Source organism: Macrotis lagotis, chromosome 5 (genome assembly GCF_037893015.1).
Source record: "Macrotis lagotis isolate mMagLag1 chromosome 5, bilby.v1.9.chrom.fasta, whole genome shotgun sequence".
Taxonomy (NCBI): domain Eukaryota; kingdom Metazoa; phylum Chordata; class Mammalia; order Peramelemorphia; family Peramelidae; genus Macrotis; species Macrotis lagotis.
In genome coordinates, this window is record NC_133662.1 from 731,685 (window position 1) to 757,448 (window position 25,764).

At 37.8% G+C, this 25,764-nt stretch overlaps 1 protein-coding gene and 1 pseudogene across 1 annotated transcript; both read left to right on the plus strand.

The window, feature by feature from the left end:
* Positions 1-2,723: 2,723 nt before the first annotated feature.
* On the plus strand, positions 2,724-24,848 carry PPIL1 (peptidylprolyl isomerase like 1). The gene is made up of 4 exons (XM_074236395.1): positions 2,724-2,855; positions 13,146-13,300; positions 23,590-23,658; positions 24,257-24,848. The coding sequence occupies exons 1-4, from the start codon at positions 2,800-2,802 to the stop codon at positions 24,475-24,477; spliced, it is 501 nt and encodes a 166-aa protein (XP_074092496.1). The 5' UTR covers positions 2,724-2,799; the 3' UTR covers positions 24,478-24,848.
* LOC141523316 (tubulin beta chain pseudogene) lies at positions 2,874-9,233 on the plus strand (annotated as a pseudogene).
* Positions 24,849-25,764: the final 916 nt, after the last annotated feature.

The following is a 25,764-nucleotide window of genomic DNA, read 5'->3' on the forward strand; positions in this document are numbered from 1 at the left end:
ACACAGCTAGGTAATTATTAAGTGTCTGAGGTCACATTTGAACTCAGGTCCTCCTCACTCCAGGCTTGGTGCTCTATCCACTGTGCCACCTGGCTGCCTCCAAAGAATATTATTTAAAGTAAAAAAAACAAAGAGGAAGAAAAAAGTCAACAAAATCAATCAAATCACTATATTCACCAAAATCTGAAAATATCTGAAGAAATTTGAAAATGGCCCACATCCATGTATACATCTCTGCAAAGGGTTGTTGTTGCAAAGGAAGTAGGGAACATGGCACTGTATCGATTAATTTCCTCCTTTTCTCTCTGTTTTTTTCCTTTAAAATGTATTCTTTTTTTTTTTTTAATGTTTTTGTAAGGAAAATGGGGTTAAGTGGCTTGCCCAAGGCCACACAGCTAGGTGATTATGAAGTGTCTGAGACTGGATTTGAACTCAGGTACTCCTGACTCCAGGGCCAGAGCTTTATCCACTGTGCCATCTAGCTGCCCCTAAAATGTATTCTTGGGGTAGCTAGGTAGTACAGTAGATACAGCACTGGCCCTGGAATCAGGAGGACCTGAGTTCAGATGTGACCTTAGACACTTGCCTTTCAAAAACCAAAAAAAAATTTTCTTTACTATATGGGCTAAAGGGGAGCCACCGGAATTTAGGGAGTCTGGGTATCTAGAAGTCTAATTCATACTAGTTTTGCAGCTAGCTAGCATTGTTGTTCCAAGGAGTGAAGATTGAGATTAGGACTCTTCTGATGCCAGTTAAATTTGAATATAAAATTGGTGGGATCAATGCTATATAGAATCTGTTGAACCCTGTTGAGTCAGAGGTAATATATGAAAGAGTTCTGGGGGTAAATGTTTGTATTTCTATATATGTCTTTTAATTAAATATCCTTTTGTAAAAACTATTTGATTAAGTGAGATCAGGATGAGAGCCATTGATGGTTAACAGAAAGGAGAATATTCACCAAATGAGGTCTTCAGTTAATGACATTAAAGATATCCTGTCCCATCCGGGTATCACTAGAACACTGAGGAGTAGATGGAACCATTCATATCTTGCTACAAAGAGAAAACTAAAATTTTGACATATTTCCCTTGATTGATATACTGAGATATCATGTGTATACCTAATTATTTACATTCCTCCACCATTAGAATGTGAGCTCCTTGAAATAAGGGATTGTTTTGCCTTTCTTTGCATAACCAGTGCTTATTAGCACAGCACCTGCACATAGTGGTAACTTAGTCACTTAATGCTTGCTGACTTTTTTTTTTAAGAAACTCTAAATGACTTGCCCAGGGTTATACAGGGCTGAATTTGAACTCAGGTCATGACTTTAGGGCCAGTACTCTATTGACTTTCCCCTTCTGACTTTTAGGATTGGAGAGAATTATTAATTTTTGTCATTGTCTTTGTATCCAACAGACAACATTGAGCTGGATGATCTGAAAGTCTGACCTAGCAAGGCTATTCTTTCTTTTTTTTTGCAAGGCAGTGGGGTTAAGGCCACACAGCTAGGTAATTATTATTATTTAGTATCTGAGGTCACATTTGAACTCAGGTACTCCTGACTCCAAGACTGGTGCTCTATTCACTGTGTCACTTAGCAGCTCCTAGAAAGGCTATTCTTATATTTTTAGTAATATAACATTATCCAGACCCTGCCCCATCCAGAAGTTTCCATTTTTACATCTTTTTTTTTTCCTTTTTAAGTGTCTGTCTGTGAAAATGGAGGCTCTGTCTTATGTGATCTGCTGTACCATGCTTTTGGACAAGATAGAGGAACCAGTCATTATGTCACCTTTATAAAATAACTGCATGGTCCAGGAATATGGTCAGTAAAATCTATCTCTGAGATTAAGGGTAGGTTAAGCCTTCTCTTTCTTCCACTCTTTCTGTAACCGATTTCTATCTACCTTTGTTTTTTCTACTTGCCTAAAATAACACCTTATTCCTTCCCCCTCTCATCATTTTTGTCTTTTCCCCTCTGTCTCCCTTCTCTCTCTCTCTCTCTGCCTTTTCACTCCAGTCATGCGGACCCTCTTCCTCTTCCCTGTCCTCCTCTTTCTCACTCTTTTCACCCTCTCATCCTTTCCTGCCACTTTTGCTCTTCCCACTTCTCATTCTTCCCTATGCTCATCCCTTTTTCTTTCCATCATCCTAGTTCTTTTCCCTCTCCTCTCCTCCCTGTCCTTTCCCTTGTTTCCCCTCTTCCATTCCCTTTTTTCCTTCCTTTCTCTTTCCAATTCCTTCCCTTCTATTTTTCTTTCCTCCAGCTTTTATTTAATTGAATTAAACAGCCATTATTGAGCATTTACTATATCCCAGGCACGATGGTAGAAACAAAGATTAAAAACAGCACAGGAGTTGCCTAGAAGAAGCTCACAAACTGAAGGGATATGCAGAACAGAAAGAGAACGAAAAAGGCGGAGAAAAGCCTCACATTTTTCTGTTTGCCTCCCTAGGGGCGTGGGGTGGGAAGGAGGCTAAAGGAGGCGAGAGGGAGAGGGGGGCGGAGAAGAAAGGAAAGCTGTCGAATGATTGGACAGCACGATTGATTGATGGGGGAAAGCAATTATTAGGCGCACCTATTTCCTAGGAGGTGCCGCCTACCCATTTTTACATGGACCAATTAAAAGAAAGACTGCGGCCCGGGACCTTGGTAACGAGCATAATTTACACAGGGCTCCTCCTTTTCCGCTCGCCTGCCGGGTCCACCCCCTGCAAAACCGGAAGTGTGCCCTTTGGCGCCGAGTCCTCCATAGAACCTCTCCCGGAAGTGGAGGCTAAGCCGGCTCTACCATGGCTGCAGTACCGCCAGATTCCTGGCAGCCCCCCAACGTCTTTCTGGAGACCACGTAAGGATGTGTGTTTGTGTGATTGTGTGTTTGTGTGTTTGTTTTGAGCTATCAGATGAAGTACGGGCCGGCAATGAGCCACGAGAGCAGGGCGAGGCCCGAGGAGAAGGTACGGGCCTCTCCCGGCACGTTGGGTTCCGCGCCCCCGCCAGCCCCGACCCGCTTGTGGAGTCTTGCTCAAGGCACTGAAGGTCGTGAAAATCAGGCCATTCCTTTGCTTAAAAACCTTCGCTGACTCCCCAGTGTCCCCGGAGCAAAAGTCCGACCCCCAAAGTGGCCTTAAGGCCCACCCGTGTCACCCCCAGAGGTAAGGCGCCTTGTGGGAGAAGGAATCTTCAGCCCCAAATTAATGACAGGCATTTAAAGGAAAGCGCAACGCCTTGGGTGTAGTAGGCTCCGAATACACTGGCAAGAACAGCACAAGTTCGAGAAGCTAGACTTATTTCTTCTTGCCTTGATCCTGTCTGAATAGTTCGAAATAAAGTGGGCGTGTAAGTTTTTGGTTACAAAAAATTAGATTCCTTTGTAAAATATGAGGATTGGATTAGCTCTTCTCTAATGCCCTGACGGCCTGTGCTGGTTTATGTTGATCTGAGGGTGAAAGTCACATTGGCACAATGTAAGTAAGCCACATGGTGGATAAAGGCATCTACTGTCATCCTTGTGGGCACTTCCCGGGGGTGGAGGTGGCAATTGCAGCCCATCTGCGATCCACACTTTGCCCCGTAAGACTCCCGTTTGTGTCCTGTAAATCTTACAGAGGATTATTTCTAGCATATTTGGAGACTTCCCTGTAGGTCTCTTGACATTTTGTGGGTGCCGGTGGAACACATGGGCTGTCCATCTGTTGCCCTTGCTTTCCCAGTGTTCCTGGCCCACCTTTTTTCCCAGTTATACAGTTCCTTAATGAGGTATTTTACATCTCTTCTTTATTGGTAATAAACTACAGCTGATTTCTGTCTATCATATGTCTTTACATTATCCTTTAGGTCCCCCACGGTTTTGATTCTTTGAAGATTGGTGTTCTATGATCAGCAGCTATATTGCATCACCAAAAGAATACAAGTGTTAAACAGATGGGTTTTTGTCTCAGGGAGCAGATACTACCCTTGAAAACACTGTACAATTTCCCTAAATGCAGTCTAGCTCATTTTCTGCTTCTTTATTTGATTCTGAATCCATCTTAATGTCCATTAGCAATGCCAGAAGGTCCCACTGCATGTAGGGTCATCTCTAAGTCATCCTGGTCTATATCTAGGCCTGGATCCAGATGGCTCTGGAGGAGAAAGTAAGGCTGGTGACTTTGCATAGCCCCCTCACTTAAATCCAATTCACTTGTATGTCATGGCATCATATACCTGATGTCATGGTCCTCTTCTGGAACTGATGGTATACTAGCTATATAGACTGCATATCCAACTTTATGACACAGTTTAGACTGCTGGTATCACATTCAAATGAAGATCCAACCTCATATTGACTTAGAAAACCAAAAATTAATATTAGGAGTTTGACATTCCTACTTTAGACAATAGGCAGTCTTTATTTTTCTTTTGTGAATTGTTAAGTAGATTGCTTTGAAATATGTATTTTGTTTGAGGAATCTCTAGTATGAAACTGTGAACACAATGTCATACTGGAACTTCTAGAAGACCATATCACCTATAAAGAATCTCTTTTATTTGCATTGCCTAGGACATCCTTCATGGCAGTGGCAAATGTTTCACTATGTTATATTTGTTAGATAAAGTCAGTAGATTATTATCTGTGGTTAAAACTATAGGAATTTTATCATATGATCATAGAAATTTGGAGTTAGACAAAACATTAGAAATCATTTAGCTTAATTCCTTAATTTTTAAAATTAAAAATCTATCCACTGCCACCTAACTGCCCCACCCCAACTGAGTCTTTAAAAGAAAAAAGAAGAGTTTGTGAAAGTCTGGTGGTTTCCAGCTCATATTTTAATCAAAAATACTTTTTTAACCATGTGTATGCCCTTTAAAGAAATGATGAAGTAGAATTAGGGATAATAGTTACTGATTTTCTTTCTAATGTCTTTTTTTTGTAATATTGCAATTTCCTTCATTCAGTATTTTCCCCACTTTTTTAAAAAAACTGGATATCTAATTTCAGATATCCAAGTATTTTAAATTTCTCCTTTGGTGCTTTCAAGATTGTATTGTTTTCAGCCCAGACTTCTTTACGTATCCTTGGTCTAGTTTAGCTTCTTTTTCTTGTCTATCTCTTTAATGAAATGTCCAATTCAATGTACCATGACCATTTATTGTGTCTTACTATGTGCAGAAGACATTGTGATGGTTCCTGATTTCAAGGAACATTCTGCTGGGAGATATAACATATACACAAAAAAATACATGGAAAATTGAGGAAGGGGAAGCACTGAAAGGGTAAGGGAATGTTGGCCCCTGGACTGAGTTCTGAATGGAGACAAGGAATCTTGAGAGGTAGAGATGAAGAGAAGGAAAGGGGGTTCCAGGCATGGGGGAGTGTGTCTATGAGTACATGGAAATGGGAGAGATATTGACAGGTATGGGAAACAGAAAGTAGGCTGGTTTTATTGGCACTTATAATGTGTCAGAGGGAGCAATTTGAAATGTTCAGAAAAGTAGGTTGGAAACATTGTATGAAGGACATTAAATGTCAAGCTAAATAGGCTAAATAGTTTATATTTTGTCCTTGAGGCAATAGGGAACTCCAGGAACTTTTTGCCAGGTCAGACTTGGATATTAAGAAGATACTTTTAGCAGCCTTTTAAAGGATGGGTTGAAGGAGAGAGAGAGACAGACAGACAGACAGACAGACAGATAGACAGACAGACTAGAAACAGAGGAGGTGATAAGGGAGGGCCAGAACTAGCATGAAGGTTGTGAGGAGATAGATGTTAAAGATGTTATGAAAGCAAAATCAACAGGATTTAAAAATTGATTGACCATGAGGGAAAGGATTATAGAACTGTAGAGTTAGTGCTGGAAGAGATCTCAGTAATCATCTAATTCATTCTCTTTTTACAGTTGAAGACACTGAGGCACAGAGAGGTTAAGTGATACATGCACTTGATAAAGACTTGAACCCAGATGCTTTGATTATAGAACCTATGTCAAAAATAACTGACTCCAAGATTTACTAATCTTGGTGTTTGGGATGATATCCCTAAAAAAAAAAAAGAAAAGTTTGGAAGAGGATCAGGTTTTGGTGAGAAAATGATGAATTTCATATAGAATATTTTGATTTGAGATCTTATTGTACATACTGGGCAAGCTAGATGGTTCTGCGATAGAATATTGGGCCTGGAGTCTGGAAGACTCAGTCTTCCTGAATTCAGATTTGTCTTGAGACAATTACTAGCTGAGTGATCCTAGTCAAGTTGCATAACTCTGTTTCCCCTTAGTTTCTTCATTGGTAAAATGATCTGGAAAAAGAAATGGTGTTTTTTTTCTCCCTCTCAGAACATTTGTGCTGCTGTGTTCTGAGCTAGCTGCTCCAACCTCCCTGGGAAAAGCTTGTTCAGCAGAAAGGAGGAAAAAAAATATAATATAATCCATCTATCTTCTATCTATCTATCTTTCCATCCTTCTATCTGATCATCTCTCTTAATTCTTTCTTCCCTGAACAAAATTTGAGAAAAGCAAAAGTAAATTCTAACCATGAGGGAAATCGTACATATCCAGGCTGGCCAGTGTGGCAATCGGATCTGTGCGAAGTTCTGGGAGGTGATCAATGATGAACAGGGCATTGACCCCACCGGCACTTACCATGGAGACAGTTACTTGCAGTTGGACCGGATCTCTGTCTACTACAATGAGGCCACTGGTGGCCAATCGGGCCATCTTGGTTGATCTTGAGCCTGGAACCATAGACTCTATTTGCTCTGGACCTTTTGGCCAGATATTCCGACCTGACAACTTTGTCTTTGGTCAGTCCGGTGCAGGCAACAATTGGGCCAAAGGCCACTATACTGAGGGGGGCAGAACTGGTGGATTCAGTCTTGGATGTGGTATGCAAAGAGGCAGAGAGCTGTGATTGCTTGCAAGGCTTCCAGCTGACCCACTCACTTGGTGGAGGCACAGGCTCAGGAATGGGTACCCTGCTCATTAGCAAGATCCGAGAAGAGTACCCTGACCACATCATGAATACCTTTAGTGTGGTTTCATCTCCCAAGGTCTCTGATACCGTGGTTGAGCCCTACAATGCCACACTTTCTGTTCACCAGTTAGTAGAAAACACAGATGAAACCTACTGCATTGATAACGAAGCACTCTGTGATATCTGTTTCCGAACCCTGAAGCTGACCACAACAACCTATGGTGACCTCAACCACCTAGTCTCTGCTACCATGAGTAGTGTTACCACCTGCCTTCATTTCCTGGCCAGCTTAATGCTGATCTTCGAAAGCTGGCTGTTAACATGGTCCCTTTTCCTCGACTCCACTTCTTCACGCCTGGCTTTGCTCCACTCACCAGCCGTGGAAGCCAGCAGTACCATGCCCTAACCATGCCTGAGCTCACCCAGCCAGTCTTTGATGCCAAGAACATGATGGCAGCATGTGACCCTCGCCATGGGCGATATCTCACTGTTGCTGCTGTTTTCCATGGTCAGATGTCCATGAAGGAGGTGGATGAACAAATGCTCAACGTGCAAAACAAAAATAGTAGTTACTTTGTTGAGTGGATCCCAAATAACATCAAGACCGCTGTCTGTGACATCCCTCCCCGTGGGCTCAAGATGGCTGTCACCTTTATTGGTAACAGCACTGCCATCCAGGAGCTCTTCAAGTGTATCTCAGAGCAGTTCACTGCCATGTTCCGTTGGAAGGCCTTCCTCCACTGGTACACAGGGGAGGGGATGGACGAGATGGAGTTCACCGAGGCTGAGAGCAACATGAATGATCTTGTTTCTGAGTACCAGCAATACCAGGATGCCACTGCTGAAGAGGAGGAGGATTTTGGTGAGAAGGCAGAAGAAGAGGCCTAAGGAAGATAAATCTGCCACTTCAGCCTTCTCAACTCTCCCAACATTTTTTCCCCATCACGCTTTTCCTCTAATGTTTGCATTTCCTGCCTCCATCTTCTTTTTCTCTCCTTTGTAGGTGCTGAGCTCTCTGCCCCCATTCTTCTTTATGACCTGTCACTTCATTATGCTTTTTCTCTGCACTCCCAGATTTTTCTTTTAAGTAGCAGAATGTCTCCCAACTCAGAGCCTCAATTTAGGGGCCTTTACCTACTAAGTACCCTGAACTAAAATGGCGAACAAGAATAAAGTCCAGAACTCTTTGGTTTCCCTTGATGAAGATGGGTACCAAGATATCAGATTCCTAGTGGGGAGAATTCTCTTAGGAGAAAGGGAGGAAATGGAGTGTTCATTCCATAAAAGTCTGTTGGCAGACATCATATCTATCATAACTGTCATCTCTACATACTTCCCAATTTCTCATATTACTATCTCCAGGTGCCCTTCCCTTTTCTCTCTACTCTCCAGCTCTGGAGGAAGTATCAACAGTATTACTACCCCCAGTGTTGGTTTCTCCCAAGTGTTCATTTTTCTTTGAAGGGGATCTGTGCCTCATTCTGCCAGGTGGGCTTCTCCCTTCAGCTCTTTTTTCCTCCCCCATTTTGGGATCCACTCACCCTTCCCCAGTCTGAAAAGTGAGAATTGCTTTACTCCTAAAATTCTGGAGAAGTCCCTCATTTGGGAAGGATTTCAATTCTCTTCCACCTGTCCCCCCCCCCCATCAATTCCCTCCAAAAGAAGGAAGCAGGGGCAACAGGACACTTCCATTTTCATTACCAAACTTTCCTTCATTTTCTCTCATCCTTTCCACTTCTGCAGTTTCTATATTGGGTTCTTCCCACTCCCACTTCCTAGGTTTCTGTTTTTTTGCTCAGAAAAGCCCATTGGGGGTTGGACAAAGAGTATGAGACCACTGGAATACGACTGAACAACAATAATAATTGATAGAGACTTATAATAATAATTTGGGAGTGTATGAGATTAGAGACTGATATGTAACTTTTAGGTATAATCTATATAGAGATGGTAATTGACTTACTGGAAACTGATGTTGATTTGCTGAACTTACTGAATACATTAAAAGCTTAAGAAATGAATGGTTATTAACAAGTCCTTATTAACAAAGGAGACTGTGAAAGGAAATGAGCAGAGAATAGTAGTATGAAATTCAAGTGACACAAGAGTGTTCAAGAGCAGGGTATGGCTAGGAAGTCAAAGACCATGAAGACTTTGGAAATACTATTGTTTCTAGCTAATTCTTGCTAACCTTGTGGAGAGTCATTTCTGCCAAATGGTAGGGTTAGAAACCAGATTCAGAGGTTGAGGAAAGGGGCGGCTAGGTGGCGCAGTGGATAAAGCACCGGCCCTGGAGTCAGGAGTACCTGGGTTCAATTCCGGGCTCAGACTCTTAATAATTACCTAGCTGTGTGGCCTTGGACAAGCCACTTAACCCTATTTGCCTTGCAAAAACCTAAAAAAAAATGTAGAGGTTGAGGAAAGGAGGAAGTAGGGGGAGGGTACATCAAGTACAGATGACTTTTTTTTAAGGAGTCTGGCAGTGAAAGAGAACATTTTTATGGATAAATTAAAACTGGATCTCAATAGAAACATGGGGAAAAAACTCAGTAGAAATTGAAGATGGAAAAAGATTTATTTTTGGGGGGCCCTTGACTTTGAGGGGAGTTAGTAAGAAGAGTTAGTTTTGGTAAAGAAAAGGGCCTCATTTTTCTCAGAAACAGTCAAAAGGAGGGAAAGCATGGGTAAAGATATAGAAGGATTTTGAGATTTGGAGTAAGGGGGAAGAGTAATCTCACAGTGAATGATTTTTTTTGTCTATAGGATAAGACAAGAGACAAAGGCAGTGGAGACTTGATAAAAAAAATAGCTGCTGAATAGATTGGTATTGAGAATTCAGTCAAGGAGAATTTTAAATTTTGATGAGTAACCATATAGACCCAGTTGATATTTGTTAGCTTGAATTTGTTGTGGCCCCATTTGGCATTTTGAAGACTACTGATATTCAGGAACTAAGGAATGGGTATGGAAAAATTGCAAGGATTGGAGGTTGCCTGAGTGTGATTAGCAATAGAAGGTAAGATCATGGGAGTAGAGTTAATCTGGTCACTTTAGGATGAAGACTGTGAAGAGAGGAAAATGAGGCCCTAGTAGGGTTGCTAGTCAGGGAGAACAGGTAGAGATGAGATATGGAAGAATGTAGTGAGGTTTAGTTTTAGGAGGAGTTTGGCAGAGGGAAAGATTGAAGGACAGGAAATTATCAGATTATCATCTGAAGTTCAGAGTCATAGAAGGAGCATAATCATGGGTAATGATCAAGTTACAGGTATGATCATTCCTTTTGGTGGCTGAGGAAAAGTGAGGCTTTAGATTACAATTGTAGAAGTTAATGAACTTGGAAACCAGTGTGTTTTGAAGGGATATCATATTTTTGAAGTTACCAATAAGAAAACAGGTTTTGGATTGGAGAGAGAAAATGGGAGCTAGATAGAATTCATTTAGAAAGAAGGAAGAGTAAACTAGAGGTCATTGAGGAATTAGACTAAATATAAATGATAAAGATGAATAGAGTGAATTTCAGTGGAGGGAAAAATCCTGAATGATGGTGGAAATGACTTCAGGGAGCAAGGAGTAAGCTGAGAAGCCAAAACTGTCATGTTCAGTGTCTTCTGGAGAAAGTGAGATTCTGTAAACATAAGAAGATGGAGTTTGTTAAAAATGGATGAGAGATCTAGAGGACATTGAAGGGATGGGGTGAGATATCAAAAAAAGAGAAAATTTTTTCTCAGAAGATGATGACTCAATCTCTGGGCTTAGGGGATCTGGAAATGAAATTTTGGTACCATCAATATGATTTGTTTGGGGTCTCTACTTGTAATGATAGAGAGAGGCATTGCTGTGGATTTCTACTTCCCTATACAACACGTTTGAAACTGAAGTTTTATATGAGTCCAGATATAATGATTATATCATTCAGTGGTCATTTAAATAATTTGTCATAGAAACTTTTTTGTTTGTTGTCTCCACATTCATCTGGAAGTGTACTTCCAGTGAAATAGTCTGGAGCTCATGTCAAGTTTTCTGGAGACTCATTTTGCCTTCACCTTTTTTGTGAAATAATACTCCTTGCCATTTTACATTGTCAAGTTTTATATTTAACAATGTGCAATTAACATTGTCCTTCTGTCAAGTTTTACAAATGAATTTATAGTCTAACTTAGTGTTGCCCTTGGTTATTGTTATCTTTCCATTTGGCAAGAAGATTGAGCATTTACTGACTGAAATAGTTTCTGGGCCCTTTCTTTTTGTCATCACTATTCTGATTGCTTTACATTATTTAAATTTTTGTGGGAATTGTTAATAGAGCACTTGATTTCTTTTCCTCTCTTGGTTCTAGTTCAATTGGACAAGATGACCTCAGGAAATCCCTTCTAGCTCTAAATCTATGATCCAATAAAATATCCACTTCCATTTCTTTGGCATCAATAGCTTTTCTGTATCAGTCAGTTTTCAGGATTTCACAGTGTCTTCACATTTTGAAAGTTTCTTCTGATTTGATATTGATTTTGACCTTTACCAAAATTATTTTCATTGAGATAAAACTCATTTTTGCCAGGGGTTGGGAGGGATAGGTTGGTGGTGATGAGGGTGCAAGACTAGTAATTTCCGTTTCACTTTTCTTGCAGAAAGCATTCATGTCACACAGTCTTGAAACATCTAAGTAGTCTGTAAGCTTTTGATTTCTCATTTCTTAATCACGAATCTTTATTTTCCATTATATTTTTATTTTTTTTTTTTTAGGTTTTTGCAAGGCAATGGGGTTAAGTGGCTTGACCAAGGTCACACAGCTAGGTAATTATTAAGTGTCTGAGGCTGGATTTGAACTCAGGTACTCCTGACTCCAGGGCCAGTGCTCTATCCACTGCGCCACCTAGCCGCCCCTCCATTATATTTTTAGTTGTCATCCCTATGGCTGTCTTTTTATTTAAGTCACTTAAGTATTTGGAAGCTCTTGCTTGGCTCTTGATCAATTTTCTCTTCTTCTTTCTGCACATTATATATTTTTACATAAGTTTCAGTCACCTTCATGATGATGTGTGTCTGTCTCTTTTCTTTCTTTCCCTGCTTCCCTCCCCCTAATATGTTCATCATAAGTCCTAGAAGATAAGGGATTATATGTTCTGTAAAATGAAGTTATGTGTTGCCTTTGGAAGTATGATAAATATCAACCTCATCCTTTTATTTTGTCTATCCTAGGAGCCTTAAACTATCCTTTATATGCAATTTTGTTCTAATGCTTTCATATGTAGCACAAGTTTTAATATCTGTGTTCAGTTGCTGCAATAATATATACATTTAGTTACTGAACAAGCAATTTACATTTGGAGTGTCAGCACTCTAATTTATTAATGATTATAGATGAGCTAGAAACTGTGGTTCTTAGTACCTTGACTCTTCTTTTTTACTACTCTGCTATCATTCCTTTAGAAGCAAGACAGTCAATAAAGGACTGAAGGTTTATTAAGTATTTTTCTTTTTGTAATGGGACTTTAAGACCCCAAAAAGTCATCATCTTGTGACCAACTTATCTGTGATATGTAATAGGGTTGGATCTTCAGTCTGCCACTGGAAATATACTTGAAAAATTTTGTGATTTAGTGGAATCTGCCAGAGCTTGGACTCTACTGGTGTGGCCTTTGAGAATTCATGCTCCTCTCTTCTGGGCCACCCACTTACCTGAATATTCCTCATCTTTCAAAATCTAGTATAAATCCAACTCTCTTTATGAGGCTTTTACTGATCACTCTTATGATTTGAGTATAGGAAGAAAATGTGGTTAATTGGGTAATTTAATTACTTGGATCATATATATATATATATATATATACACACACACACACACACACACACACGTGAGTATTTATAAAATATGTGTCTATATACAAGCACAAAAATTGCATATATATATATACATGTTTCTGAAAATTTATATATTTGTATATATGCAGAATTGTGAATTTCCTTTTATCTGATTTTTTTTGCCTATTTGCTTTACCAAATTAAAGTATGCTTTTTTTGTATTAGAGGAAATTGAAACCACTCTTTTTTTGTCAAGCATGAAATTCAGTAGTAATTTCAGATACTTTCAGATGCTTTGTCAGCATGGTAGATATATATGAATCTGAACTGCATTAGCATAGTTGGTCATATGGTCTTGACTCTTGCTGTCCTTCCATCTTGTAGCATGGGAACTATTGTGTTGGAGCTGTATTGGAAACACGCACCCAAGACCTGTAAGAATTTTGCAGAATTGTCTCGACGTGGTTACTACAATGGCACCAAGTTTCATAGAATCATCAAAGACTTCATGGTCCAAGGTGGTGATCCTACAGGGACAGGTATGGCCAGAAATTATCATGTTATATGGAGGCAATAGGTTCATTAGAAATGGGAAGATGAAAGAAAAGTCACCATTATACTATGGTTAGGGCAGCTAGGTGGCGCAGTGGATAGAGCACTAGCCTTGGAGTCAGGAGGACCTGAGTTCAAATGTGGCCTCAGGCACTAAAAAGAAAAAGATACTATGGTTAAAAGTAGTATTATATCCTCTGAAAGACATAAAAATATTACAGATTTCACTTAATCAACAGTAAAAACATTTTCCTGGTCAAAGTCAAGACAGGCATTTTTATGCCCTGGATAAATTTCCATGTGCTGCTGGCTACTAGAAACATTTAGTATTCACTATAACACATGAATGGTCATTTTTCCATATCCCCTCCAACATTTGTTACTTTGTTCTTCTATATTTTAGTTATACTAATAAGTATAAAATAATATTTCAAGATTGTTTTCATTTGCATCAGTCTAAAATCAGTCTAAAAATCAGTCTAAAAAATCAGTCTTAAAAATCAGTCATATGATTATAAATAGTTTTGATTTCTTCTTAGAAAACTACCTATTCATATCCTTTGATTATTTATCAGTTGACTTGTATTATAAATTTGATGGAGTTTTTTATATATTTGAGATGTGACTTTTATCTGATAAAGCATCCATAAAATTTCCCCCCAATTTTCTTCTTTTCTTCTGGTCATGACTACTTGTAATCAAGTTTATCCATTTTATACCTAACTTTGGTCTTTGTTTGTTCATAAATTGTTTGCCTGTCCAGTAGTATGATAATGTGTTTTGTAATCTTCTAATTTTATTGTAAAATCTCATTATATATAGGTCATGTTTTTATTTTGATCTTCTCTTGTTAAATGATGTAAGATATTGGTCTATAACTAGTTTCTGTCTTAACTGCTTTCCAGTTTTCCCGACAATCTTTTTTTAGCCAAATAATGAATTCTTCAAAATCTTTATATTTGTTAAATACATGCTTGTTATTGTTTTTTGCAGCTATAAATTGTATGATTACTCTATTCCACTGACATACTTTTGTATTTCTTACCAGATATTTTTGATGATTATTGCCTTATAATATAGTTTAAAATCTTGTATGCTAAACCTCCTTTTTTACATTTTGTCATTTTTTTTGATATTTTTGACTTTTTTGGTTTTCCAAATTTTGAAATTTTTTTCTAATTCAATAAAAAATATTTTTCTTAATTTGAGATGGTATTGAATATGTAAATTAATTTTGGTAAAATTGTCATTTTTTTACCCAAGAACAAATAATATTTCTCCAACTATTTAAATCTGCTTGCATAAAAGTTTTTTTTTTTAATAATTGTGTTTATATAGTCCCTAGATTTGTTTTGGTAGATGTTTTCCCAGGCATTTTATACTATCTAGAATTATTTTAAATGGAGTATTTTTTTTTACTATCTCTTCTTGCAGAGTTTTATTTATGACATATGTAAACGATTTATATAAATTATATCCTGCTACTTTGCTAAAATTATTGTTTCAATTGACTTACTAGTCGAGTCTTTGGATTGTCTAAGTGTATCATCTGCAAAAAGAGTTTTATTACTTCATTGCCTCTTCTGATTCCATTTGTTTTTTTTCTCTTATCGTCAGAATTTCTAATATAATATTACTATTGAATAATAATGATGAGAGTGGGTATCCTTATTTCATACCTTATCTTACTAATTATTATCTAAAACCATTAGCTAGCATTATTTGTAACGAGGATAAACCATCTTTCTGAATGCTTCATCATTGGTTCCATTGATTTTTCTCCATCTCATTTGCATCCTTTAAAGCTTAGTGCTGGAATCTTTACTCTTTTCACTATATTTATTCCCTTACAGAGCATAAGTAGTTGAATGATTTTAGTAGCCATTTGTATGCAGGTAACTTTTAAGATGTCAACCCTTAATGTTGTTACAATCTTCCATCCAGTCTTACATTCTTTACAAGTTATTTATCTTTAAATTTGTTTGTTGAATGAATATAATTTAAGTACAGAAGTACTATTGTGTTAGAAAGGGCATGAGACTGAAATTAAGAGATTTGACTAGCACCTATTAATTGTTTGACCAAAGGCAAGTCATTTCACCTCTGGGCCCCAGCTTCCATTTCTGTAAAATGGATATAAAATATTTGCATAACAATGCTTCACAGTTGTTATGTTTAAAGATGTTTTTAAACTTTAAAATGCTATAGCAAAAAAAAAAATTTATAGCACTGTGAGTTAGAATCATTCATTACTCTTAGGGTATTGCAAAAATAGTAGTTGCCAGGATTCCTGCCTTTGAGGAGTTTAAAAATCTAGCTGAGGAGATGAGACCCTCTAAGGAAATATCTAATATTATGGCATAGACAATTTTTAGATGACAACTAAAGGAGTTTATAGTAAGGGAAAGGTTATGGTAGGGGTTTAGCTTGTGAAGGCTTTATGGAATAGATGAGTTGTGAACTGAAGGAATGATAAAACTTGGTTTAACAGAAAGGCAGGAACAAATACCCAGAGACAGAAGGGACCACGTATGCATGGGGACCATTAAGATCAGCTCAATTGGAACAAATTGTCCGTGTTTGGAAGATAAGATTGAGGCAGTTAATCGAGACCTTTGACTTCCAGACTAAGGATTTTAGATTTGAGCTAAGGAGGCTATTTTAGGTTCTGGACCAGGGGAGTGGTGTGATAAAAAAAGGTGTTTTAGGAAGATTAATTTGGCAATGTTATGCACAATGAATTGGGGATAGGGAGTAATGGGGGGAGAAACCAGAGGCAGGAAAGCCAGCTTGGAGAGCCTTGTAGGAATTTAAGTGGTTAAGTGGTAGCATTGAGAATGGAAGTAAAGAGACAAGTTGCTTGTGACAAAAGAATAGAAAGGACAAGTGACCGATTGTGTATGGGGAATACAGGAGAAAAAACTTCAATGCTAAATGAAATTTTGGGATTGAGAAGGTGCTAGTATTATAAAGGAAAATAGGGAAGTAGGTTTGTGGAACTGGTTTGAAGCAAAAGATATTGAAGATAATTTTGGTTATTTCTCCAAATTTAGCACTCAAGGGAAGCTGTCCTGTGGGAAGCTGACACCTTCAAACTATCCTGGAGACACAGATTTCAGTGATTTCAACATAATGATAATAGTTGAAATTTTGGAAGGGAATAAGCTTTGTAAAGAATGGGGCAACTATTTTAAACTTTGAGGGTGACTTATTTGAAATACCTGCTTAGTTTTTTGTCCCTTAGTTTCATGGGACTAGATAACTAGTCACCTAGCTGTTCTCATAGTACTATGGATGGAGTGTCCAAAGCTTGTTATCCAAGGCCATTAGAAGGCTTTTTTGATAGTCCTGGAAGAATAGATTATAAAACCCAAATTGCTAGACTCTCTGGACTGAGCTTAGTCACATTAGGACTAGAAAAGAAGATGCCAAATCCAGTTCATGTGCTTATCACCTCTCTGATGTTGTGGTCTTCTTCGAAAACGAAGGACAAACTTTACATGTGAATAATACAAAGTAAAAGAGTCTGACTTCAAGAGGAGGAATAGGTTCCAGAAGCTGACTGGTCAGTGCTGGGATGAATGAAAAGGCATTTATTAAACAATTTTTATATGCCAGGACTATGCTAAGTGCTAGGATAATAAATAGAAAGGTAGTTCACGTAGAGCCAAGATGCCTGGGCTTAGGCAGCAACCTAGCTGAACTCTGCCAGTATGTCCCTCCAAGCTACTTTAAAATCAGGCTTCAAATCAAATTTGTACTTAGAATAGTCAACAGGAGATGAGGGTCTGTCTGGATTTTACATATACATATACATATACATATACATATACATATACATATACATATACACATACACATACACATACACATACACATACACATACACATACATGTATGTGTATATATATGTATATATATACATATATATACACACATACATACATACATATGGGCAGTAGCAGCTTTGGGAGCTCTCAATATAGATAGACGGTCAGACAACTGAACAGAAAGAAATTACAGGGGACTCTCTACTGGCAGTAGGTACCAGCTGGTTCTGATTGGCAATATAATTACCCGTAAGTAGACCATGGTGGAGTGGAGTGCTGTGCCTGTGGTCATTTCAAGAATCATCTAGGTACAGTATCGAGGCCAAGAGAAGTGCCAGTGCTTGTGACTGCAGGAGATCACACCTCTTCCTGGGTAAAGATGAGAGTGTAGACAGATGAGCAGTGACCATACATCTCCTTCTATCAGAAGTACCTAAAACTTGCTGATTCCCAGAACTAGCTCTGAGAACAACATCATGAAAAAAGCATGAAGTTTGACAAATGTTTCCTCATCCTAAGGTTAGTAGAGCCTTACTTTAATATCAAATTCAAAATCAAGAAATGGGTTAGAAAAATGAGAAAACCTTAAAAAAAGAGATGACCATGTAAAGCTCCTAAGGTAGAGGAAAGACCAAGACAAAATGGAAAAACAACTAAAAACAAAACTTCAAAGAAAAATTTTAATTGAATCCAAGCCCAATAAGAATTCCTAGAAGAGTCAATGAGATAAGAATGGTAAGAGGCTAAATAAGGAAAAGAGTGATGCAGGAAAACTATAAAAGGAGAATTACAACTTGGTAAAAGTGGCACAAAAATTCCCTGAAGAAAAGAATCCTTAAAAAAAGTAGAATTAATGAAATTTTTTTAAAAAAGTACTCAAGTTCACTGAAGAAAAGAAATCCTTAAAAATTAGAATTGGGCAAGTAGAAGCTAATGATTCCATGAAACATCAAGAAACAATAAAACAAAGTGAAAAGAATGAAAAAAAATAGAAGAAAATAGGAAATTTCTTCAGCAAAAAAACACAACTAATATGGAAAATAGATCAAGGAGGATAATTTAAGAATTATTGAAGGTTGTGGGAAATCTGGGACACTATTACACTGTTGGTGGAGCTGTGAACCCATCCAACCCTTCTGGAGAGCTATTTGGAACTATGTCCAAAGGACAACAAAAATGTGCATACTCTTTGATCCAGCAATACCACTACTGGGTCTATACCCTGAAGAGATGATGAAAAAGGGTAAAAAACATTACTTGTACAAAAATATTTATAGCAGCCCTGTTTGTGGTGGCAAAGAATTGGAAATCAAGTAAATGTCCTTCAGTTGGGGAATGGCTTAGCAAACTGTGGTATATGTATGTCATGGAACACTATTGTTCTATTAGAAACCAGGAGGGGACGGGATTTCAGGGAAGCCTGGAGGGATTTGCATGAACTGATGCTGAGTGAGATGAGCAGAACCAGAAAAACACTGTGCACCCTAACAGCCACACGGGAGTGATGATCAACCTTGAAGGTCTTGCTCATTCCATCCGTGCAACAATTGGGAACAATTTTGGGCTGTCTGCAAAGGAGAGTGCCATCTGTATCCAGATAAGGAGCTGTGGAGTTTGAATAAAGTTCAAGGACTATTCCCTTTAATTTAGGAAAAAACAGATATCTTTTTGTCTGATCTTGTTACCTCTTAGACTTCTCTTCTTTAAGGATATGATTTCTCTCTCATCACACCCAATTTGGATCAAGGTACAACATGGAAACAAAGTAAAGACTGATAGATTGCTTTCTGTGGGGGGGTGGGGGGAGAGAAGTAAGATTGGGGGGAAAATTGTAAAACTCAAATAATATCTTTAATAAAAATTAATTAAAAAAAAAGAATTATTGAAGGTAGCTCGGTAGATCAGTGGATAGAGCACAGGCCCTGGAGTCAAGAGGACCTGAGTTCAAATCCAGCCTCAGACACTTAATAATTTCCTAGCTATGTGACTTTGGGCAAGTCACTTAACCCCATTGCCTTGGGGAAAAAAAAAGAATTATTGGACTTTCTGAAAGCCATAATCAAAAGATCCTTGGAATCAATTTCAAGAAAGTATGAAGAAAAATTGCCTTGATATCCAGAGAATAAAATAGGAATTAAAAGAACCTACTGACTACCTCCTGAAAGAGATCTCAAAATGAAAACTAATAGGAATATTATAGCCAAATTATAGAGTTCCCAAGTTAAGGAGAAATAATCCGAACATTCAGAAACAATTCAGATACCATCAAAATCACACAGGTTTTAGCTGCTTTCACATTTAATGAGCAGAGGTTTGGAATAAAGAAGGAAAAGGAACTAGAATTTCAACCAATAATAATAGTTATCCAGCAAAACTAAATAATACTTCAGGGAGGAAGATGGATATTTATTGAAATAGAGGATTTTCAAGGGTACAGCATAAGAAATTAGGATGGAGGGAAATACACAGTAATAATAATTGTGAATCTAAATGGGATGAGCTCACCCATAAAATAGAAGCAAAAAAATAGAATGAATTAGAAACCAGATGTTTTTAATGTTGTATGATATAAATGTACAAAATTCTTATGTAAACGCAATGTTGTTTACAACCCTTGAACACTTGAAACAAAAAGACATAAAGAATTAAAATAAAAAACTAGAGCAGAATGTATTATGCTTTAGCTAAAGTAAAAAAGACAGGGATAGTAATCATGTTGAACTCCTCAGACAAAGGAAAAGTTGAAAATAGACCTAATTAAGAGAGATAATTTTTTTTCGGCAAGGCTATGGGGTTAAGTGACTTGCTCAGGGTCATACAGCAGTTATTAAGTGTCTGAAACCGGATTTGAGCTCAGGTCCTCCTACTCCAGAGTTGGTACTCTATCTACTGCAGCACCTAGCTGCCCCTGAAAGAGTTAATTAAGGAAACAAATTTTGCTAAAAAGATACTACAGACAATGAAGTAAGGAAAATTTTTATTGCAGATTTCTCTGATAAAGATCTCATTTCTTATATATATATATATATATATATATATATATATATATACATATATATATGTATACACACACACACGCATATATAGGGAACTGAGTCAAATTATAAAAATTAGAGCCATTCCCCAATTGATAAATGATCAAAGGATACGAATAGACAATTTTTAGAAAAAGAGTGTTCTATAGTCATATGAAAAAATGCTACAAATCATATTGATTAAAGAGATGTAAATTAAAAAAACTCTGGGATACTACCTTACACCTTTCAGAAATGACTAATGCTGGAGAGTCTGAGGAAAAATAGGTACACTGATAAACTGTTGGTTATAAATTAGTTCAGTCATTCTGGGGAACAAAACCAGGTATGCTCTGACCCAGCAATGACACTACTGAGTCTGTATCCTAAAGATATAAAAAGTAAAGGACATATATGTACAAAAGTATTTATAGCAGCTCTTTTGTTTTGGTAATGAATTAGAAATTGAGAGGATACTCATTAGTTGGGGAATGGCTGAACAAGTGGCATATGAATATGATGGAACACTACTATAAGAAATGGTAAGGGATGGTGGTTTCAGAAGAAATATGGAATTACTAAATGAATTGATACAAAACGAAGTGAGAACTAGGAGATCACTGTGGAAAGTAATAGTGATGTAATCATGATCAATTTTGAAAAACTAATCAGCTACTCTGAACAATACAGTTAACCAAGATAATTCCAGAGGATTCAAGATAAAAAATTCTGTCCACTGCCAGAGAGAGAACTGGTGAACTTTGAGTACAAATTTAAATATAGCCCTCTCTCTTTCCCTTCTTCTTTCCTCTCTTTTCCTTTTCCTTCTTCCCCAGTCTTTTTTTTTTTTTAAGTTTTTTGCAAGGCAATGGGGTTAAGTGGCTTGCCCAAGGCCACACAGCTAGGTAATTATTAAGTGTCTGAGGCTGGATTTGAATTCTTGTACTCCTGACTCCAAGGCCAGTGCTCTATCCACTCTGCCACCTAGCCGCCCCTACTTCTTCCCCAGTCTTTGTCTCTCACTCCATCTATCTCTCTCTTTCTCTCACACACATATATTTATATGTGTAATAAGGAAATATGTTTTGCATGATTTCTCATGTATAATTGGGAATAATGTAAAATGGTATAATGTACCATTTTGCTTGTTTTCTCAGTGGGTAGTGTAGGGTTGGGAGGGAAAGAGAAATTTAAAAAGATGAATGTTAAAAAAATAATCATTAAAAAAACCCAAAAAGTTGTTCAGTCCCTATTCTCAGGAATTTATATTCTAATTGGGAGATACAACATAAAAATAAAAAAATTCAAATTATCCCAAAAGGAAAAAATCCCCTTTAAGAGTAGAAGGAAAGACCCAGGAGCAGGTCAGATGTCTGGAGGGTTTGTGTAGTGACATGGCAGATAGAAAGGCTTAGAGGATCTTAAGATGCAGTGTCAGGCAAGTGAGAAATTTAACATCTATCCACATCCATGTCCTTTCTTGAGGTGTGAGACCTAGATGGGTACTCCTTGGGAAGAGAAGAGAGGATTCTGGGTTCCCTCCTACAGAGGTGGAGGGTGGGAGTCAGTAGCCAGCGGGCATTGGCAGGAGGGTCAAGAGAGAAGAGTGATCTGAGATACTTGTTTTCTCAGAAAGTATTTTGAAGCCTTAATGAATTGTGGGTGTCCTGAGGCCAGGGAGAAAGAAGGTCCTACCTCTTTCCATCTTTCCCATTTCCATGTTTCACAAACTTTTTTAGGGAAAGCATAGAATCAATATATTGTGTCCCCCTAAAGGACCTTGTATGAGGCTACATGGGCAGGTAGGTGGCACAGTAGATAGAGGGCGAGACCTGGAGTCAGGAAAACTCTTTTCCTGAGTTCGAATGTGGCCTCAGATACTTATTAGCTATGGCACAAAGCAAGTCACTTTAACCCAGTTTGTCTCAGTTTCCTCAACTGTAAAATGAGCTGGAGAAGGAAAGGTCACAAAGAGTTGAATATGACTGAAATGACAAAAACAGTGATTCTATATAATACAATAAGTGCACAACTGTTTTTATTGATTCACTTAATAAGGTATTTATTTCTGTTTTAGCCACATTAAGCTAGAGTTATACAAAGCTAAAAATCTACCATCAACTTTGTTGGCAATTGATTTTTGTTAGAAATATTTGTTGCAGTAAACTTTTGGAATTTACTTTCCTTATCTTCTCAACTTTGCCCCCTATGTTTCCCTCATCCCTAAATGGGAGATATTGATCAGCAATCTTTCTGATGTTCTGCTGCAAATCCTGCTTGTTTTGGTGTTTTGTACTTTCTTTTTAAAAATTAAGGTAATTTTAAGTGGCTCATTTGATTCCATAAATCCATTCTCTGTCAGGAGATAGGTAGCATGTTTCATCAGAAGGCTACTGGAATCATGGTAGGTCCTTGTGTGGGTCAGAAAGTCCTTCAAAGTTGTCTTTGCAGTTTTCAATCCTTGTTTTAAAAAGGAACGACTTTTAGGGGCGGCTAGGTGGTGTAGTGGATAAAGCAGGAGTACCTGGGTTCAAAACTGGTTTCAGACACTTAATAATTACCTAGCTGTGTGGCCTTGGGCAAGCCACTTAACCCCATTTGCCTTACCAAAAAACCTAAAAAAAAAAATAAAAAAGGAACAGCTTTTATATTGGAATGGAATGGATTAGTGACTTTGAAGATCAAAGCTGGGCATTGTAAAAGTACAATCATACCAAGTATGTATAAAATGGTGCATATAATATTCTTGTGGTTCCCATATATCATATTCTTCTTGCCTGTAGAATCATTCTGATTTAATATAGCCAAGTATGCTATTGTATGGCTCATGGTCTTAGATGCCTTTTAATTATTTTTATATCTATTGAAGTTTCTCTAAATTATTATAATTTTTTGGAGGGTAAGGATCATGTAAATCTGTACATCTTTCAGGCATTTGGCAGAGGTTTTTTAGTAGTCATTTTTGCTGATGTTAGCTGTCTTGTGTTAATCTGTTTCTTCCCAAAAACATACTGTCCTACTGAATCTCATTTTATTTGATTTTTACCATTTCAGCTCAAAAGTCGCACTAATTCTTATCCTCAGTGTTGCTGCTTGCTTCTCTGCAGCAGAATTACTCCTTTGGCTTAAACCCATTATGATGAGACTTCCTTTTATTCCATCAGTTAGGTCTTTAATGATGGTATCAATAATACGACATGGTATTTAGTGAATCTACTGTGGCTACTTTGATTTGTATGTGTTATAATGTTATTTGGATCTTTTTCCTGCTGGGTTATATAATTTTAAATAAGGCTAGGGGAGTTAATGAGGATAAACTTGAACTGTTCATTAATTTTTACTTTCCTTTTGAGTAAAGGTCCTTTGACTTTGGATTATCCCTTTCCTGTTGGGTGGTTGTACAATTAATTCGTTTGTTCTCTTCCTGGGCAGGCAGAGGTGGTGCATCTATCTATGGCAAACAGTTTGAAGATGAACTTCATCCAGAGTTGAAATTCACAGGTATGTATAATCTGATCAGAAAGTGTGGGCAGGGAAGTGGATTTTAAAATGTAAGCGGCACTTCCTTTGGATGTCATTCTGGGTGAATGAGAGATTAGCATGGTGCCTGGCAGCTGCTCAGTCCTGGTGCCACAAAAGCATAATTGGCAGATGTGAAAAAAGGCATCTTTTCATGGCCTGCTGAGTAATGTAAAGAGCTGGTCTGAGGTGTTTTTGCCTCTGACTACTTGTTGAATATTGCTTCTGGTTGGAATTTAGAAGTTTCCCAAAGAGGATTTGCTGAAGTAGGATGGGTAGAGGAGGTTGGATAATATATCAGTCATCCTGAGAGAAGGGAAAAAGGTCTAATGAAAGTGAATTTGAATGTATTTGCCTGAGAAGTGCTTACTCATCTAAGAATGGAGATGTCTTGGAGATCCAGAAGAGAAAGAAGGGAAGATAGACTAAGCCTAATTGGGATTTTTCAGGGAGAAGGAGGTTGCAAGAAGCAAGATGTAATGAAGTCTAGAATTAAAACTGTGACTTCTGGGATCTTTAATAATTCCATTGTGAAGCTCTGAGGTTCACTGCTACTTTTATTCTTTTTTCTGTCTTTTAGGGGCTGGAATTCTTGCAATGGCCAATGCAGGGCCAGACACCAATGGCAGCCAGTTCTTTGTGACTTTGGCCCCTACCCAGTGGCTTGATGGGAAACATACCATTTTTGGTCGTGTGTGTCAGGGCATTGGGATGGTGAATCGAGTAGGTATGGTAGAGACAAATTCCCAGGACCGTCCTGTTGATGATGTGAAGATTATTAAGGCATACCCATCTGGATAAAAGTGGAGTCTGGGCAGATACAGGCATAACCAATCACAGTGAGTTTCATCGGAGATTTTTCAGCTGGCCAGTCCCTAGGTAACCTGTGGGTATCAGGGCAAAATGACCTCTACACTCTCAGCTATTTACTCTTGAGTCATTGTTGGACTTGGCCATGTATTTTCATGTCCTCCAGACTAAGCCCAGTGTCTCAAATGGACTAGAGATGAAAGTATGTTTTAATTAACAGGGTGGTTCTTTCCTTCTCCTAGGACATAAATGTCAAAATATTGTACATATGCATGTTACTTCAGTTGAGCAAAACTGTTTTCTCCTGTATTTGTTTCTTTGGATCAAGCTGGGAAAAAATTAAATAGAATCATATGTTGGTCTGTGTAGACTTTTTCATTCTAAACCTAATCTTTTTTCCAAGGAGTTCTGCTTCTTGGCTTGGTGACTAATGGCAACAGAATTGATCATCGTGTTTGTGTGTGTGTGTGTGTGTGTGTGTGTGTGTGTGTGTGTGTGTGTGTATCAAACTATTTATCAACACATTTTATAGTATATCAAACTGTTTCTATACACATGTATATATTTTGAAATCTTGGGTATAAACAATAGTTTCTAACATTCAGACATTCAAAATGAAATCATATTGAATTTATGCCAAATGGAAAATGCTTCCAATAGAGAAATCAGTTAGATTTCTAAGAGGGTGGCAAGGTTTATATGTGATTAATTTTGAAATGAATTTCATTCAAGGAAAAATAATTGTTTAATTCCCCCTTTTCCAGACAAGAAATGAGATCTTAATGGCAGGATATGAATTCTTTTCTCTTGTTTGTTTTTATGTCATCTTCATTTCTGAATGTTTTTTCCCTCACCTTTGAGAGAGCAATCCTTGTAACCAAGAGTAAAAAAGCAAGAAATAAACAGTTCATTAAATCTAACCAGTTCATCAGTCAGCTGATAGGACATCTGATGTTTCATGGTGTTGACTTTGATCCCTGTGAAGGGAAGCAAAGTGCATTTCTCATCTCTTTGAGGTCAGGTTTGGTTATGATAATTATACAACATTCAGTTAGCCTGTATTCTTTTCACTTGCATCATTATAGTCATTGCATATGGTTTTTCTGGTTCTACTGACTTCACAATTCAAATAAGCCTTACCACATTTCTCTGAATTATAAATTCTCTGCTAAAAGCAGTTGTTTACCTTCATCATCTTGACATCATTAAACCAAATTTGGTATTTTGAATTTACTTTTCTAGTTTTATGGGGCTGGGTAATGGAGGGTGGAGTTAATA